This window comes from Corvus cornix, chromosome 3 (genome assembly GCF_000738735.6).
Source record: "Corvus cornix cornix isolate S_Up_H32 chromosome 3, ASM73873v5, whole genome shotgun sequence".
Lineage (NCBI taxonomy): Eukaryota > Metazoa > Chordata > Aves > Passeriformes > Corvidae > Corvus > Corvus cornix.
The window spans coordinates 57,012,690-57,032,086 of NC_047056.1; the positions used below are offsets into that span (position 1 = coordinate 57,012,690).

Sequence of the window (19,397 nt, forward strand, 5' to 3'; positions counted from 1 at the left end):
ACCATTGTTTTGGGTGGTTAAGATCCTATCTGGGAATTTTTTTGCAAGTCAAGGTCACAGCTTTATGCATTATGTTTTTGACTAGTGGGCTTCTTTTTCTGTAATTTCTGAACACAAATGCCATGTCTGGGATGGAGTCTTCCGCAATTTCTTTTTTGTCTGTTTGGTTACTTGTTTGTTTCCTCAGGTTCACAGAACCACCAGCAGTTTCAGTGACCCCCCACCCAACCCCGATTATTTGCAGGTGTCATCTCCCCATGCGGGGAATGTTAAGGGGTTCCAAAGAATGGAAGGGACGTTAAAGATCATCTTATCCCAAGCCCCTGCCACGGGTAGGGATACCTTCAACTAGACTAGGTTATGCAAGGCCTTATCCAACCTGGCCTTGAACATTTTCAGGGATGGGGCATCCACAGCTTCTCTGGGAAACCTGTTTCAGTGTCTCATCACCCTCACAGCAAAGAATTTCTCTCTAATACACATCCGAAAATCCCCCTCTCTGAGTTTGAACCCTTTACTCCTTCTCCTATCACCGCGGCTCCGGATGGAGAGTCCCTCTGCGGGGCGGTCCCGGGGCGGGGCCCGCCGGAGCTGTTCGGGGCGGCGGGTGCTGAGCGCGGCCGCTCCGCCTGGTGCAGCCGGGCGGGGCCGGCGCCTCCCCGCGCCGCGCTCGCTGGGGGTGCCCCGGGGGAGCCGCTCCCGCCGCCGCCGCCGCCCGGGGCCATGGCGGCGCTGGTGCTGGTGCTGCTGGCGGCGCTGGGCGGGCGGGCCGTGCTGCCGGGCGGGCGCTGCGCGGCGCCGCTGGCCGACCTGCGCTCGCAGATCTCGGGCGTGGAGACGCTGCTGGAGGAGTTCCGCCGGCAGCTGCAGCAGGAGGAGCCGGGACCGCCGGCGACGGCGGGCGGCGTAGCGGGCGGCGGGGAGCGGTGCGGCGGAAGTGGCAGCTTCTCCGCCAGGCCCGACTCCATCATCCGCACCAAGGACTCCATCGCGGCCGGCGCCACCTTCCTGCGGGCGCCCGGCGCCGTGTCGGGCTGGCGGCAGTGCCTGGACGCCTGCTGCGCCGAGCCGCGCTGCACGCTGGCCGTGGTGCAGGGGCCCGCCCGCCCGCGGGGCACGGCGGCGGAGCCGGGCTGCTACCTCTTCAACTGCACGCACCGCGGCCGCCCCGTCTGCCGCTTCGCCCCGCACCGCGGCTACAGCTCCTACAGCCGCCGGACCGCCGGCATCGCCCCGCCGCCCACGGGTAAGCGGCTTGCGCGGGGGAAAGGCGGCGCGGAGATGGCGGCAGGCGGCGCTCGGCGCGGGGGCGGCAGGGCCGCGGAGCCTCCGCCGGCAGGGAGCGGGCGCTGTCCGTGCGGCCGCCCCGGCGCCGGGAACCCGCTCCCGGGTCGTGCGTGGGGTGTCGCCGGGGGGAGGAGAGCCGGGCTACAGCGCGCCTCTCGGCGGGGTTCGCTGGTCCTGGAGAGGCGGCCCGGCCGTGCCCGAGGGAACCTTACCAACGTGTACAAATATCTGAACGGAAGGGGCGAGTGCCAAGAGGATGTTTCCAGGCTCTTCTTGGTGGTGCCAAGCAGTAGGACAAGAGGCAGTGGGCAGAAACTGATGCACAGGGAGTTCCAGCTGAACATGAGGAAGAACTTCTCTACTGTGCGGGTGACCACGCACTGGAACAGATTGTCCAGAGATGGTGTAGAGCCTCCCTCACTGGAGATACTCAAGAACCGTCTGCACGCAATCCTGTGCCATGTGGTCGACCCTGCTTGAGCAGGGAAGTTGGGACTTCTGACCTGACCGATTCTGTGAGGGTGCGAGGGCTCTGGGGGTGTTTGGACCTGGGGAGACCCATCCCTCAACACTTCTGCCTCTGCAGAGCCCTTGGCAGGGCATTGTGCCAGCCAGCCAGTGGCTGGGAGGCAGACAGTGGGATGTGCATGTTCACCAGCCCCACACTTCCTGGGGAACCAGAGAAGTCCCAGATCCCTAGGAACTGTGCATATTGGGCACCTTGGAAATCATGAAGTGCTGGTCCCAGATATCCCATAACTTAGTGCATAGCCTGAGAGCAAGCACCGGGTGCTGTCCAAATGTCATTGCCTAAGATATCTTCTTATTCACTTAATTCAAGATTTTTCCTGTTAAAGAATTTGAGAGCTAGACGGAAGAAGACAAGGATAGCTCACCAGTAGTCCAGAGACAGCATGGACATTCTCCATAAGTGCCTCTGGAAACCAAGCCACATCAAAAGCAGCAGTTTGTTCAGCTCTGAAGGATATTTAAGAACAACATAATCCAGAGCAAGCAGCTGTAGATGAAAACAAATCTGGATTTATAAATTTGGATTCTCTTTCCTAGCACCCAATGCAAAGAATTTACTTGCCTTCCCCCACCTCCTGTTGTTAAGCAGTCTCATCTTAACTAATTTTGACTTAATTTCGCTATCTCTGTGGACAATACCTTCCCAAATGTCATCTGCATCTTACTAGGCGATAGATCTCATCTGAAGTAAATTAGTCACTGCGTGCAGCAGGAGGAGGACCTGGTGTTGATGCGGATGAAAACAGTGCCCAGATGTGCCTGCTGTTACTGCTCTTTTGGGAGGGGAGACCTCAGGCTTGAGGTCCATTCAGTCTTGCATGTTTCATGAGAATGTCGATGGGAATCCCCTGGAAACAGGAGAGAGCAGGGGCTCAATTTGTAGAGGCATTATGATGCCTAAATATTTTTTGCAAAGTGCATGGGCAGGTAAATTAGAGAGCTATAGGAAAGATCTTATGGCAATAGAGGTGAGGCAAGCTTGAGGTACCAGAAAAGCCCAAGGTGTGATTTTGACGTTTTCAACAGGAGAAGTATTAGTTCCACAGTATTATTTATGTAGCAACTTCGGGGTAATTATGTTTCATAAGTCTGTATGCACTTGCATGATAGAAGGCTTTAGATGAGATTTTACATCAAAGTCACACAGAATTAGGCTTCATTTTGAACTGCCTTAATTCTATTAAAACCTGGAGCTAATGTAGAGTGCAGTTATGGCACAATATAAATAATATAGTATACAAATGATGCTCTACCTGTTAGAAATCTTGAATTTCTTGAATTCATTGAGTTCTTGAATTCTGGAGTTCTTAAATGCTTTGCTTTTTTAGCAGCTTTTGTGACTATCAACACTGGACTTGCAAGGCAATTTCAGTTCCTAGTCTGCAAATTGCTCTGTGTCCTGTTGGTTTTATTTAAATGTCTGCCTTGTGGGTGATGGTGGTATTGGAAACAGGGGATTATGATTTCTTAGTGCAATTACACTGGAGCTGAAGCAGAGCCACAAAGGAGAATGAACTTTTATTCAAACATCTGTCAGCTGTGACACAGACCAGGAGAGATAAAATTAAGATTGAATTATTTTGCTCTAATGTTTTGTTACCAGTGCATTCTTGAATTACATTGAAAAAATAATCTGGGCAACAGGATTATGAAGGCACATCTCTTTTCCCTTCTGTCACCCCATGAATGAGTTTAGGAAATTTAGGAAAGAACTTTTCAAGATTTTCTTCAATGAGGGGATCACATTTTAGCTGTTCTTTTTTTTTTGTTCTTTCAGAGTACTTTGTTCTTGAGTCTTCTGCTGTTTCCTTTCTAATAATACCAAACAAACATTTATCCACAGATGTGGTGTCCTCATAATTCCAAAATATTTCTGGGCATTGGGATCTAGTGATCTCTAAGATCACTAGTGGTGAGCAACAGGAGGATTCAACATCAAGGTAAACTAATACCAAACACATTCAGGAGTTGTTAGTGAAATGACCTTGTATAACAAAGCCTTCATTCAGACAACTAGCTGGAAGCTTCATTATTGGCAGGACAAGCCTGTATAAAGGATGGAGGAAGCAGAATAAATAAAAAGCAGGATAAAAAAAAGCCTATTGTGTTCCCTCCCAAAGAAAAAAGCATTTCACCCCTTTTTCTAGAAAGCAGCCAGCTCCAGCATCTCAGAGTGTTGACCTGGTATATCAGTTCCATACTGCTTATTTACATTCAACTTAAATGCAAGTTAAAAACAGAAGTTAAGAAATGATTTTTCTGCTGACGTGTGGCTGATAGTGCTTTATTCCCATCAGTGGTGGTTGCAAGTGGCTCCTTGGAGTTTGCCTCCTTGCTTTTTTTATGCTGACTTCTTATTCCCCAGATATAGAGGTGTTTCACTCTTTAAGGATCATGTATTCCATTGCTTAAAACTTTGGTGTGGAAAAAGAATCTTCAGCTCAATAGGCTATCTCCTCCTGTGCCGTATGCCTCTCTCAGGCCAAATTTTCCTTTTTGCCATTGATTTACCTTTCTGAAGATGATCTGATGGCTTGCAAGCAAAGGGTGGTGCCTCCATCCTTTGGGACCCAAGGTCTGTGTGGTCCCTCACTCATCTTTAACAAAGGGCTGGCATGAATTGCTGTGACTGACTCAATGTGAAGTGGTCCTTCATTTGCAACTCGTGCTGCTGGAATATAAAGTTAGTCCAGGAAGAGAGTGTCCTTACTGCTTTGGGAAAGTGGGGCTTGTGTCTGCCCCTGCAGGGCATTGATCAAGTCATTTAAACCAGACAGGTGACATGAAGCCCCTTTCCAAGGTTGAAGTGGAAGACTGGGCTGTGCTGTTTAAGACCCAGGTCAGTCTCTTTTTGACAGTCATTTGTAAAGTAAATAATTGTGTGAAGACTGTACATAACTCATTGATATCAAATAAAAGTTGCCCAGGTATCATAATGATGGTGTTTATTGACAATGAGGTTTGGGGGTATTTTTGCACCTGGATGTTGCTTTTTAAACAAAGTTGGTTTTGAGAAGCGAGTGTGTACAAATTAGGCAAAGCTTCCTGTGCCGTCGGATAAGCAAGAACTGTTTCATACTTTCTATTGTTAGACCCTGCTTTCAGTTATTTGTATGTTCTCCTAACTTTAGGCATTTGCCTTGAAATCTTCTGTGCCTTATCTACTACTGACAAGAACAAGAAATAAGAATTTGGCTGTTCAGTCATAAACAGTTGTCCCACTGCTTCCATGAGCTCCAAGGCTTCAGGCACATTCTTGATCCTGTTGAAGAGCATGTGCAAGGAAGATTCCCTACACTGATGGGAAAGCACCTTTCCTTGTGCGGCTCTGCCTGCAGGAAGTGAAGTTACAACCTTGTCTTCAGTAATTGCTTTTCTGAGCATAACATCAATATCCTTTACAGGGTATCCTTGCAGAGGTTGAAGAGCAAAGGGCATCCTGGCACTTCAGGGTGCCTAGAGAAGGAATGAAACTTGAGTGGGGAACTGCAGAAAGATGCAATCTTGTGGCTAAAGTTTTTAAATACTGACTTGTAGAACCAGGTTTTACCCCTCTCTCTTCCCTGCACTGCTTGAAGGTTGTAGAATAAATGACTTAAACCGCTTCTGACAGTCTGTGTCACCTAACAGATCATGACTTTTGTTAGTCTAACCCAAAAGCTTGTGGTCTGACTGACAAAAGTATTTAGTACTCACAATTTTAATCAATAAGCATTGTGCTTTGAATATAGCAAAATGCTACAAATCCTAAATATTCTGAAAATCAAGCTTTGAATGTCTTAAATAAGACACTTAAAATTGGTGGTCTCTGATGATTTTTAATCATCGTGTACACTCCTTCATCAGGATGCCAACTTATGCTAAATAGGTCTTTCATTCCTATAATGATGTATTATAAATAGGGACTAGAAGCCTATTGAATTATGCAGAGCACTATAAAAGGTATAAAAAAGGTGCTGTAGCTGCCATCTGCATGTAAGCCATATTTAAACCTATTTTCCTTAGTTCAGATTAAAAAGGTACACTGATGCTAACAGTCCTGTTTGTTGCATTGCTAAAACATCCAAGTACCTAGAGAGGTTTTCTATGCCATGTGCTTCTAATGTTAATTCCTGACAACATCGTAGGACAATTAACTAAACTTGAAGCAGATAGTACTTTGCTTAACAAAATGTGCACTAATGAACGTGTTCCTCTTTCAGGAAGTTGCAAAGAAGTGAAACAATACCTTAACCAAGAAAAAAACGTGTTTCATATAAAAAAAATCACTCAGCCTTCCCTCATAAATAACTGATCTTCTCTTTTTTTATTGAAGAAGAAGACTATGATGAGCCTCCACAGTGTAAGGCGGGCCAAGACATTGTGCTGCAGTCACCTGTGGACTGGGTGCTTTTGGATGGCCGAGAAAGTTCCGATGACCATGGAATTGTGCACTATGAGTGGACACTGCTGCAGGGCGACTCATCGGTTGAAATGCAGGTACGTGTGCAGTCCCCCTCATGGCCAGTCACTTCCAGACTGTTGTGTTCAAGTTTTAAATGTACAGCTAAAAATATTAAATATATTCAAATCTGTCTACCAGGCACCAGAATTAGGATGCCTGTACAACTTGAACATTTATTTCACAGAAATGTAGAGCAGCCCAGGTTGGAAGGGACCTCAAAAGATCATCTGGTCCAACTGTTTGTGGGACAAGGAGCCTCAGTGAGATTATCTTATCTGTCCAGTCACATCTTGAAGACCTCAAGTGAAGGAGGTCCCTGGGGAGTTTGTACCAGTGATTATTTCTAGTGGCTTACACAGTTAATCTCTATCCTGGATGGCATGGGACAGCCAGCAGCAAACAAGTAGATGATAATACTCTACTGTATTTGAGCTCTGCTTTGTTTGTACTCACTGCACCTGTTTTTCAGCTTCTGTCACCCCAGTTAGAGACCCCTCAGTAATTCACTTACTAAAAATAATAAGGGATTTTCACCAACAGTCTCCTGTCAGTGCTTATGGAGAAGGTACAAAGAAATGTGTGATGTAGACCTTATGAGATATTTTATCCATACATTTTCTGCTGCACTTTGGTTTCAATTTAAAATTAACAATCAAGAGAGGGATTCTTCATCTTAGCCTTCTTAGTGAATGCCCTAAGATCAGCAGAAAAATAAAGGAAAAATGTCTCAAATCCACAGGCTCTACTCATAGTTTGTTCACAGCCCACAATATCCAGGGCACACTGGGAACTCCACCTAGAGCAGGAAGAATATCTAAAGGTGAGAGAGTGTGAACCAAAATGAAACTTTAAGAATAGTTGCTAGATATCATCTGGATAAAATGAACACTTCATTATCAAAGACTTGTTAATCTAACCCCTTGCAACATTATTTTCTTTAAAGAGCAATTAAATACTTTCAAATTAATCTGTGATTTAGTAACATAGAGTAAGACAAAAATAAAAATTTTAATAAAAATTTAAAGTTTATATTTTTGATATTACTCAAAATCACTCCATAAAATAGAGACAAGTCTTTTGTCCATTTAAACTTGCAAAATTCTCATTAACCTTGGTGGCTTCTGTGTATTTGTTAACAGAAAATGAATTTGACACACATTTATGCTTAAATAAATACTTTTCCATTGAGTTCAAATGAGCTGGGATTTCTCCTACAGATAGGTACCTTGGTGATTAGCCGTCATAATTTAAATTTTAGAGTTGAATTAATAACTGTGATTTTTTTTCATGCATTCTTCAGTTGATGTCTTTAGTGCTTTGGTTACTGCCCTGAAGTTACTGGATTTCGTGTCATTTATTCTTTGAGAATAATGCATGAATCCATAGCTACAAGGAGAATGGGAGTGTGTTTAAGTAGGATAAAAGGCAGCTGTTGCATTGCTCTTATGTACCAAAGAATAAATAGAAGGCAGAGGAGGGGGAAGGACTACTATAAAGAGATCTTATCATATTGTAGAAGGAAGAGGGTTTTTTTCTATTGTCACTGATTATTGCTTTTTAGATAGTTTGCTTCTCTGATTGCTACCCCCACGCTGTAGCTGCACAGCTCCTGGACGCTTAAGGACAGTAAGGGGTTGGGTTTTTTTAAAAATGCTGATTATCTGTTTTGAGCCAAAGTTTCTGTGAAAGCACATACAGGCCAGCATTCTTCAGGGCAGCATGAAGACAAAAAGGAAAGCGCAGAGATCACTGGGAGGAGTGGTGGTGAATTGAGAAGTCAGTGGCATTTCCCTGGCTCTGCCCTGGGAAGGGACTTGGACTCCATGGCTCATGAGTTTTAAATACCACATTTCCTCTCCCAGCAATCATAGTGAACAACAGCAGGTGTTTTCTAGAGCATAATAATTTCTTTAATACACTAAAGAATAAAATTCTAAGGGGTCATACGCTCCATCAGGAAGATCAACAGTCTGATCAGATAACTGAGTGCATTTATGTAAATAGAAAAGGAAAGAAATTTCAGTTAGGAAGTTTTTTCACAGAGAGAAAAAATGTATTTTATTAGTACACTCTTCTATAATGGTAGGTCTAGGATTCTATGACCATATTAATAAAAAATTCATGTTCTCTTTCAGGCATGAAAAGTCATTTCTGTGGATCCATATATATTGTCTACAGACTAACTTGATAAAGAGCAAAAGGCCATTATTTTACTGCCTATCCTCTAAAATTACATTTCTAATTACTCAAAAATTGAGTTAAATGTATGTGTCTATTGGTTCTCCAGTGCTGAGATCCACAGCTCCAGCTAACTGAATGTATCATGAAAAACACTACCTAAATGTTGTGTGGGTTTTTTTTACAAATGGATGTAAAAAAAGAGATGAAATGTAACATGCTGAAATACATGCTTGAGTAGGCTGGCTAGACCACAGAGAAGTATTTAATCTGCATGGATGGATGGATGGATCCATTGTGCCAGTATGTTCTTTTTACTGTGTGTCTTTACTCAGGTCCCACAACCAGGAACACTGAAACTGTCCCACATTCAGGAAGGTGGGTATATTTTCCAGCTAATGGTGACAGACACTGCAGGTCAGCGGAGCTCTGACAACGTCTCTGTGACCGTTCTGCCCATGGTTCATTCTGCAGCAGGTGAGAAAATGACGGGAGCTGTTGCCTCTGTGACAACCAGGGTATGGTATTCAGAGCAGAGCAAGGGTCTTGATAGAGGCAAAAATGTTAGTCTCCATTTCCAGTGTTTTATTTTGCCATTGTTCATTACATAATGACATCTCTTTCAGCTTTGAATCGCTCTTTCAAAGTGAGGAAACAAGCGAGCATCACTTGCCTGTCGGAGCAATAATACTTCCAGGCACTGAGTATTTGTCCTAATATTGCTAATAAACATGCAGGGTTGGAAAGGTGAGATACTGCCACAGGTATCAGGTGCATTGTAACAGTCAGGTGGTGTGGGCAACATGACAGGGCTTGTGCTATAGGGAAGACCCAGTTAAAATTATTTAATAGTATGTTTGAGGCAGACTAATAATAATACTGACCTGCATCTGTAGTCTAAAAGTCGGCATGGTTTTATGTTTTAATGCATTTAAGTTTTTCTGTCTGATGGTTGCCATTGAAGCCATATGCTGCTGGGGAAACAAACTGGAACTGAGCCATCATTTTTAAGCTCTGAGCTTCAGAAACATGTAAAAAGCATAAAAGCTAGAAAGTAGGTTAGATTTCAGTGGCTGTCAGTCCTGCTCTTAATGTTATAACTTCTAATTACATTGTAATTAAGAAGTTGCAAGTGCAGATCTGCTGCTCTGGCTCAAAGTAAAAGTTAAATGGAGTTAACACCATGTTCAGCAGAACCAGTGAAAATCTTGCTCTGCACCAGCACAATATCTCTATGTGAGAGGGTAGTCACTGTGGCAGTAAGCTGGTATTACAAAAAAATCTGTTTAATAATGCCTGTGTTCCAGTAATGGATGATAGAGTTGTGTTCATTAATGTTTAATTCAGTTGAAGCAGCCAGAGAAGTTTGCTGGTTTGTTTATTTGCTGCTGTAGGTGTCTGGGGTATCTTTTGTATGGAGCACATAGGGGATTTGCTGTTTTTTAAATTTTTCTAATTCCCCAGCTACGTTAGCAATTCAAGTGCTACTGCTATAGTTAAACCAGTCCCTGATGCCTTAATACATGCAAGATCCATGCTGTTACTAGTGCTGAAGTTAAGGAGAGGCATTTTCAGATTTTAGGAGTTTTAAAAAGTTGTCTGCATTCCTGGCATCCTTCCCTTAGTGTGGTGCAGCGTTTGGTACACAGCAGGATAACAGCCAAAGGCTGTGACTCCCTTATGCAAATCAGTTTGCTCATACGACGCTAATCAAGCACTGAACTTGATAGTGCTTTACAAAGTGATGAACTACATTGGAAAGACAAAAGCACAGATGTAAACACTTGATAATTACAGGATCAGAATGGGTTTCAGGAAAGCTTTGAGTATGCAAAATGGAACATCCAGGGATACTCTCCATTTCCAGGGGAAACTAAATGTTAAAGCATGCAGCACAGTCAGTTCTTTCTGGAGAAAGTCATTTGTGAGAACATGACCTAGTCCTGTTCTGGTCTGTACAGTATCGAAGTCACTGGATTGCTGATGTCAATAAATGATGAGCATTCTTTTAAGTATTTTAATTAGGTTGCAGAAAACATGCCATAAAAGATCCCATATAGTCCATATGTGTTCATGTTAAACAACATATTGTCAGAAATACAGGATGGATATGTAGTAGGAATTACGTGTTGGAGGTATGCAGTTACAGCCACAGAGATTTCATTCATTTATTTATTTTCAGGACTGTCCTGCATCTTTTAAGCCTAGGAAGATCTCCTTTCAGCTTAGGCCAGCAGAATTCAAAGCACTGTAAGGGTGCTGCACAAGGTGTAAGGTGCAACAGCCTCCAGGCTGAGTATTCCTGTAGTAAAGAGATTGCCAGGCAAGTGAGGAAGGTGCCAGGAACAGCTGTTGCCTGTATTTGCTTCCGTGTCGGTATGACATCACACAGCTGAGTCTGGATTTTCTCCCTTGTTCATGTTGCTTCTTGACATAGCGTGGTTTTGCTTTTTCCTCAGTGCTGCAGATTTTAGTCACTGACTCAGTATTTACTACTTGGATTTCTCTTTTGGTAATTTGGGAATTTTTTCTCAACAGCCTGTGTTGGGGTTTGCTCTCGCTACCAGTTTATCTGCGATGATGGCTGCTGCATTGACATCACGTTTGCATGTGATGGTGTGAGACAGTGTCCTGATGGATCAGATGAGACTTTCTGCCAGAATCGTAAGTGTGCCAGGGCACAGTGGCACAGTGGATTGTGAAAGTAACCACAGCCTCAATAACCAAAGGGGGATGATACCGCTTCAGTGGCCTCTCTCCCTGTGAGCAAGCAGAATTTGCACATCGGAAGGTTTAATATCCACATACAGCAGGTGCTCAGAAATTTTCTTCAAAGCATATTAAAACTGTCAAGGGTCCCTAAGTGACAGGTTTTGTGTTCAGCAGTTAAAAGATTGGTTTTTCACTTGTATGATGATTCTGGAAACAAGGACTAGAACCATGGTGTCTATCTGAAAGAGTGTCTCAGAGGTACCTTCGCAGTGATGTTAGACACCTTGCATGAATCTGAAACACTGTGGGCATGCAGGGGAACCAGTTGGATCACCATCACGCTGTTTGCTTTCATTAGCCATCCCTCAGCATGTGCCCATGCTCAGCTAAGTGAGCAAAAACCATCAGAAGGTGAATGGGCACAATGGCCAACCACTCTTTCATTATATTTTAGTTGCTGGAGTTCACTGTAGGGATCATAACTGTACTCTTGCGAGCAGTTGTTAGGAATCTGTGACTCACATTTCATCATATGTGTGAACCTGAGGAAGTTGTTTACTCCACTTCAAGGCCCATATTGGAGAGTTTTCCTTAATAACTCTTCCATTCCCTTCAACGTTGTACAAAAATTTTTGTTTCTGTTCGCAGTCAGCTCGGGTCGGAAAACGGTGACACATGCAGCTCTTGGCACTACCCAGCAAAGGACTGCAGGACTGGCTGAAAACACAGAGGAAAACTCTGCAGAGAACACCCTGAAAGCCACTGCCAGAAATCAACCACTTCTCTCAGTGGATGCAGACGTGTCTAACCAATCGCTTTCTCAGGGACCAAAGAAACAAATCAGTGGATTTGTGCCAGGTAAGAATTGAATCAGTTTCAATAAATCATTCTCCTTAAAGAAAGGAAGTGTCTTGCACCTTAAATTTAATTTAATTGTCTTTTGGTGCCTGGCTAAGAGGAAAAAAATTGAAATGTAAAAAAATACAAAAGAAACCTGTAATAATGAAGTTCTGAGTTGTTTTTCATTTATTATTGTCAGTCTGTTTTTTAGTAGGTGCAAAAAGAAATTTAAAATGTAGGAATGCTAGGGAAGTAATACAGTCTAAGGAACAAAATGTGCAGTGAACTAAATACAAATTCTGCCACAGGTTCAGCTGTGTAGGCTGATGTATTAAGGCTCTTTAAATCTGTAGGGGAGTACTTCAGAAGAACGTAATAAAGTACTGTTCAACCTGGGTGAGAGTAATTGCTTTTCTCCTAGTGCTAAGTATTACTTCTTTTTTTATTTTTCTCCTGAACGAACATCTTTACTATTATGGGCCTTTTTTTTTTTTCTTATGAACTCAGTCTCCAGGGCAGGAGAAGTCTTTGATCACTACAGAAAAGTCTCAGGCTCTGGTAACAAGCTACCTCAGGTGTCCATGTACTGGTCCCCAGTATTGCTCTGCACAGTAGCTGCAAGCCTGTAGTGAGCCATCGTGTGATGTTACAGGCAGAGCCCCAGCCCTGCCCTTGGTAAAGCTCCAGAAGCTGCAATGAAATTGATGTGCCTTCCGAGGTTCATGCTGATGAATTACAATAATCTGAAATGTCAATTATATGAAAGCAAAACTGTGTGCACAGAGCCTAAAATCAGTACAAACCCCCCCACTTTTATTTCTTCATGGTTTTGACTGATTCATGTGCCCCAAGACACAGCTATTTATAACCAGCTTTATTTTCCAGTTATAACAGAGCAGTGCTCAGTGCCCTCTGCTGCTGACTCTGGAAAAGGGCACTGCCCTGGTTGGCACCTGAACGTTCCTTCAAGTGCTTTTACTTCATCTGTGGAGTGCTGGGGGAGTGAAAACTCTGCAAAGGGAACACTGTGAACACTCTGCAAAGGGAGTGAAAACAATGTTCTTAAGAATTTGATGGCCCCGAATGAATGTGTAGCAACTGACAGCAAAATCCTGTCTCAAATTGTTTTCCCTCTTTCTGGAAGTATAGATGACCTCAGTGCTCCTCACTGGAGTGACTAAAATTCTGAAGTCTGCTTCAAACCCTTCTCACTCAGATAGTCCTGAGTGACACCTGATATGGGGCCACCCAAAGTAAACATCAAACTTCCAAAGGGCTTTGCAGGCTCCAGTGGAAAGTCAGCTGCTAAGTCGGTCTCAAAAATCATTTGGCTTGTGAATCCAGGTGTAAAACCAGAACTGAGGTCACCACCTTTAGCAACTGATAATCAGGGGTTATAACTGGAATTGCAATGTAAAAGCACTTTTGCATAATCATTTTCTCTGTTTACCCGTTGTACAGTAACTTACTTGCCCCAGTTTTGCTCTAAAGGTAGTGTTTTGCACAGCAGTAGACAAGCAAAGAAAAAGATTCTTATAAAACTAAAAAAGTGTGATGGGGCTCCAGTGATTAGTGTACTACCAGTACCTGTTGTAATCTTCTAATTTTCAACAGGCAAGATTTAAAGCTGCTTTAATTCTTTTGGGTTTAATATCGCTCTTTTGACAAGGCTCAGTCAAAATTTAACTTTAGATGCTTAATAATTTCCCTGTGGAATAGAAGGATCCAGTCTTTACTGACCCAGGAGCCCAATACTTTTAACCAAAAAAAGCAGCAAAGAGCTCAGTGAGGTTTAAAATTGCCTACGGATCAATTCCAGGTAGGGTGCGTGGGCTGGGACATGAAGGGGTACGAGGTACTTGCTAATAAGTACATGGGTCCAAAGGGCAGCTGCCAAACCTGCTCTGCCAAAACACGCTCTGAGCTGCCGTCTTCTCCTGCAGATACTTAAACTTCCTGGGAGTCCCATACTGTGTGGTAGTGATTCACGGAGGTCCAGACAGGCTCACTGGCAAGCACCACAGTCTTTATGGAGTCGAGGAGACAGGCATCTAACCTATTCCTAAAAATCCACTCAGATCCATTGATTAGACTTCCCTCCACCACTGCCATCTCAAGGAGGTTGAGAACAAATCTAATAATTATGTGATACAAAAATGAGAGGCACAGAAATGCTGGAGCAGCTCCATGAAGCTCATCTGGAAATGTGTCCAGGAGGGCAATAATTGCTAGATGCATTTTTGAGGAGAGGTAAGCAGTGCTGAGCAGAAATCATACCAGCAGCCTCAAAACTTCAGCAATTCCACTGGCAGAAATCCTGTTCTGGAAGGGACTGTCTGCTGCTGCTGATGCCAAGGTAGAACCTCTGCTTCTGAGTCACTGTAAAAGTCTTTGTTGGACCAAGGCAATCATGTTCTTGTTGGCCTGAAGCTGACATTGCAAACATCCAGGCTTCTTACATACTACTTTACATAAATTTTGAAAATAAGCTTTAGTGGTTTTAATGTCACTGGTGAAAAGCTGTCTACTTTAGGTACATATTAGGGGATATGGCCTTACAGTGGCAGCACAGGTTCTAGCTTTTTACTTGCGAGTGCTCCATTCAGGGCTACATTTTTCTTAATTCTCAGCTGACAGTTTCAGATCATCATGGAAATACAATCCAGGGAGGAAAACGTGATGCTCTGAAATCCAGTGACTTCAAGGTAGAGTAAGTGAAGGTTTTACCTTACTGGAGACAGCATGTGGCACATTCCAGCTGGCTGCTAGACTTGATGCTTGATACAGGAACTTTCAGTTGATTTTTAAAGAAGAAAAGTTTTTCCCAAGACGTTGCAGGACTGGGGAGTTGCTTTGTTTTCTTTTTTTACATTTGTTTTTTTATAAGTGGTGGCTAAAGTACCAGTAAAAGCATGTCCCTTCTGCTGCTTACCTCTCCATAAACAGCTTTCATCTTTGAGAATTCAATAAAGGGTCTAATAAAGAGACCTCCTTGTCAAGTACTACCATATTTATCTTTTCTCCTTGTCTCCTAAGGAGCTGGGCTAAGTTGTAATGTTTTGGACTGTGAGATAGTTCCTGGTAGCAGATATATGAGCTTTCTGCCTGTGAGGGTGATACTAGGTGAACTTTTTTCCAGAATCCATTTTCTCTTAATAGTTTCTCTGTTCCAAATTTTCTTTAACCTTCGTTACAGTGGTCCTTCATGCTTAGCTCTGACTTGATACAAACTTTCTAAGGATTTACACTAAAGTATGAAAATGCTCAAGTCCAAGTTAAGGACGGTTTAAAACTTCTGCCTGGCCTAACAGGGAATCTGTTCACAGTAAAGAGGAAAAAACCACAACCAACCAACAAAAAAAAACCCCCAGAAATCACTGATTGTTGACAACGGATAAATCTTGTTCTGCACTCCTACCTTTTCAATGGGCTTCCTCTACAGCAGGGCAAGTCCAGAGGAACACCAAGTGCAACTTAGAGATAAACCACTCAGACACTCATGGCACTTGTGTCTTCTGCAACAGACTCATTGTTTACCTTGGCCCAAGCTGAAAGGCCAAACATTTTCTTTCAAAGTTGGGAGTGGATGGAGGAAGAGGCATGTAATGTCAATAAAGGAGTCCTTTCTCTCTCTGCAGACATGTTTCCATGGCAAAGTAATCCAGACTGCATGTCCTGCAAAGGCCAGCGCAGCATTTCTGCATGGCTGCCTCCAAATAGCCCCAGAGTCCTTCTCCAGGGAAGTTCTTAAGCCCAGCTGCATATTCTGGCACTGCTGCACTTGCGGATGACTATAGAAAACACACAGTAGCAGCACCGCACTCTGCAGTGAGCACTGGGCTGGTTTCTAAGGAGCAGTGGCCAGTAGCAAACACGGTCATGCAGACAGGTTGAATTCACGAGCAGCCTGAAGATTTGCACTCCCCAGCACAGCCAACCCAAGTGTATAAATCACCATAACAGCTTTGCATTCCCCTGGCACAGGGTCTCTGCCTCTCCCAGGATGCCTGTGCCAGCTGTTGTGCAGTGCTGTTCAGGGCTGGGATTACAACATTTGACTGAGTACCCAAGCCTTAGTCATGTTTTTACTGCGGAGGCACCCACAGCAGTAGCCATAACCTAGATCTGTAATTTAGGGTAATTGGAAAGGGCTGCAAATTGCAATTTCCTCAAAACAGACTAGAAAATCAAGAGAAAGTGAAAATCAAATTAAACCCATGTAATATGCTTTATGCCAGGCTCCTAAACTTTGGGGAAATTGCTCTTTGTGTTCTAGAGATAACAGATAAGATATTGAGCAGCATTGACTCTGATAGTCTCTCCAATCATGTAAGAACAGCCACAAGTCCTAACAAAACCCTACAAGCTTTATTGAAGGGATTCTATTCTTCTACCCTTGCAAAAATTTCCAACTAAACTTCTCTCAATATTTGCCAAATGTCTTCACAAGCAGTTGATTTTAATATTTCCTTAAATGGCAGGGGAACAAATTTCTAAACAGGCATTTAGATGCAGGCTGAAGCAGCTCAAAAAGAGTTGATGTCTTTTGGGTATTTCCACAACAAAGACAAATATTTGTTTAATTTAATTCAGGAAGAACAGAAGCAGAAAACAGCTGCTCGTTTTGGTGTCAGTTACATTGAGGTGGTCTTGCACAGCTCTGGTACCATACAGATATTTTAAAGCCAGTACATTCACTCTTAGGATTTTTTTCAAGCTCACTTTACATGCCAGGACAACATCAGGAGCCCAACGAGAAGAAGGCCACAGCTTGTTTCTACAGCATTCCCTGCAGATGAAGTTCGTGTTTATGCACCCCCAGACAAAATGGCAGGGCAGTAAAGCCAGAGCCTGGGAGGCTGCGTTCTGCCTTAGAGTGGGGACATTAGCCTGGACCTCATGACAGTACCAATGAAACAATCCAAGCTTTAATCAGCAGTTGTGTGCATTTGCTGCTGCCACTGCCAGGGACACCTTCTGCGGCTCTTCAGAGCTGGTGGTGGTGTGTGGGCCTTACACATAGTGCACGTTCCAAGCTAATTGACTTAAACACTTCCTTGACACCCACCACTATATGTAATTCCAATTACAACATTTCACATTCATATTCTAAAGATCTTGTAGCATAGTGTGTTTCTGTTAGCTCTGTCACAGTTCTAAAGGCTGCCAGTGAATACATCACAGCACAGTCAAAATGCCCTTGCTTTTGGTTTAGATGCATTGTGGTTTGGAATGCAAAACTGAATTTACATTTTAGCTTTAATTTCACATTATTTCAAAAATGCAAGTTACACAGTTGAAGTCAGAAGTTCTTAAGCTGTTCTTTTGTTTGTTTTTCCCTGTAATTTAAGCGCTTCACATTATTTAATTCTGGTGTCCTGTGGATAAGACTTCCTGAGTCACTGAACTGCAGTATTCATTTATTTTGCTTGATTATGTGCAGATAACAGTTCCTCAGGGAAAAGAACAGATGATAAAAATGGGGATGGCATAATGGTGCCAAAGAGAGAACAGCTTGGAGGTGGTCGTCCAGTCCCAGAAACAGGTAAGACCAACCATGTGAATTCATTTTGGATTACATCAGCTTTTCAGTCAGGTGCTATAGATACAGATAAAATGGTCAAGAACTGAATAATGTACTTATATATTCTGAACTGTCCCTAAGATGATCATACAGTTTAGTTTCATAGCATGACTTGTTCCAATTACTAACATCTAAGTGACAGACTAGCTGTATTTTTTAAGAACAATTTCAGGTTTTCTCTGCCAGCATCTCACTGTGTTAAATAAAATGTAATTTCTCTTAACCTCATTGTAGGTGCTGTGTTACCCTTAGCCTTAGGCTTGGCAATCACTGCTTTGCTGCTACTTATGGTTGCTTGCAGACTGCGCTTAGTGAAACAGAAGCTTAAGAAAGCTCGACCCATTACATCTGAAGAGTCCGATTACCTCATCAATGGGATGTATCTCTAAATATTGGATTTGGGTCAGTTGTTTTCTCCCCTTTCTCCTGTGTCCATGAATCTCTGCCTCTATAAAAGGACCAAAATCCTTAGTTAATTTTCAAATGTAGAAGAAGCCTGCAAGATGAAGAACGTACTCTTTCCCTTTGGTGATAATACAAAACGTGGGTACATGTCCTTGCTCAGAAAACAAGAAGTGTTCAGGCTCTAGCGAGTAGCTCCAGTTCATTGTTGTGCAGAAGACACTGCAGGGTGGAGAGGCCCCAAACTGGATGTGGGGTGCCCTTGCCCTCCCCACAGCAGCTGTGATCTCAGCCATGGCCAAGCATGCCCCAGGGCCAGGGCACTGGAGCAGCCAAGGCCCCGCAGCCCAGCTGTGCTGGCTGAGGCATGGGGGGAAGCCTGGGCCACCTTGCTGTTCTCAGTGCTGCCACCACTGTGGGGACCGGGATGCTCCAGCCAATGCATTCCTTGTGTTGTGTTCTTTCCACCTGATGCACTGGGAGCATTTTCATTAAAAAAATGTGTCTTGCTTTGTTAATTAAACGTAATTGCTATCTAAGTGCCAGCTTTTGCAAAGAAAATTGGGATTTAAGGAAAAAGCATCTTCTTTTCACTCAGTTTAAACCTCTGTGCTGATAGCAGAGAGCCATGCTTGCTAAATGCTGAAATGAAAAAATGCAACTCCTCAGTGGATGAGCTTGGACTTCCAGTGCTCAACAGCAGTCGTGTACTGCTGCCCAAAGAAGCTGTGGATGCCCGGTCACTGGCAGTGTTCAAGGCCAGGCTGGATGGAGCCCTGAGCAACCTGGTCTAGTGGAAGGTGTCCCTGCCCATGGCTGCGGGGCTGGAGCTAAATGATCCCTTAGGTCCTTTCCAACCTGAACCCCTCTATGATTCCATGTACAATCCCAGGGCTGTGTCTCTCTCCAGAGCTCAGGGCTTGTTCAGCCTTTTCCACGCCCAGCCCGCCACCCTCCCACAGCGTGAGAACGCAGCACACAGCAGTTTCTACCCGAGATTCCGGAGTGTAGGATTCCTGCTGGTTAACCCATAGCTCCCTGCAAAGCTTGAAAGCTTCGGTGATCTGCCCTCACCCCAGAAAAATTCTCATAGAATTAGAGCAAGTAATTGATATGTGTGAGTGAACTGCAGATGTGTTACCAGTAAAATGTGTACAGTACATGTTATATATACAGATATATATACACACACTGTGGTGTCTGTCTTGTTTGGCTGTCCAAGGATGTCACATTTGTCATGGGTCCCAATAAAACCAGAGTCAAATGAGGCATGCATCATTTTGTATGTCGTCTTTTGTACTTCAGTAACTTTGAGTCAGCAAGAATATTGCCATGGTATACAAATAGTTCTTCAAGTTGTTTGTTCTTGATTACTTTATGTAAAATAGCTCTAATAAACCTATTTTATTCTTACATTTA

General features: G+C 43.6%; 1 protein-coding gene across 1 annotated transcript; it reads left to right on the forward strand.

Annotated features, from left to right (window-relative positions):
- The first annotated feature begins 723 nt into the window (after positions 1-723).
- Positions 724-19,397, forward strand: LRP11 (LDL receptor related protein 11). The gene is made up of 7 exons (XM_039569618.1): positions 724-1,246; positions 6,134-6,297; positions 8,776-8,917; positions 10,979-11,104; positions 11,801-12,010; positions 17,436-17,537; positions 17,811-19,397. The coding sequence occupies exons 1-7, from the start codon at positions 724-726 to the stop codon at positions 17,963-17,965; spliced, it is 1,422 nt and encodes a 473-aa protein (XP_039425552.1). The 3' UTR covers positions 17,966-19,397.

Bases quoted from the DNA above. Each gene is read 5' to 3' on its own strand.
- LRP11 (XM_039569618.1), top strand. From the start codon at position 724: ATGGCGGCGCTGGTGCTGGTGCTGCTGGCGGCGCTGGGCGGGCGGGCC. The intron at 6,298-8,775 runs GTACGTGTGCAG...GTCTTTACTCAG, and splicing joins ACTCATCGGTTGAAATGCAG to GTCCCACAACCAGGAACACT. The intron at 17,538-17,810 runs GTAAGACCAACC...ACCTCATTGTAG, and splicing joins TCGTCCAGTCCCAGAAACAG to GTGCTGTGTTACCCTTAGCC.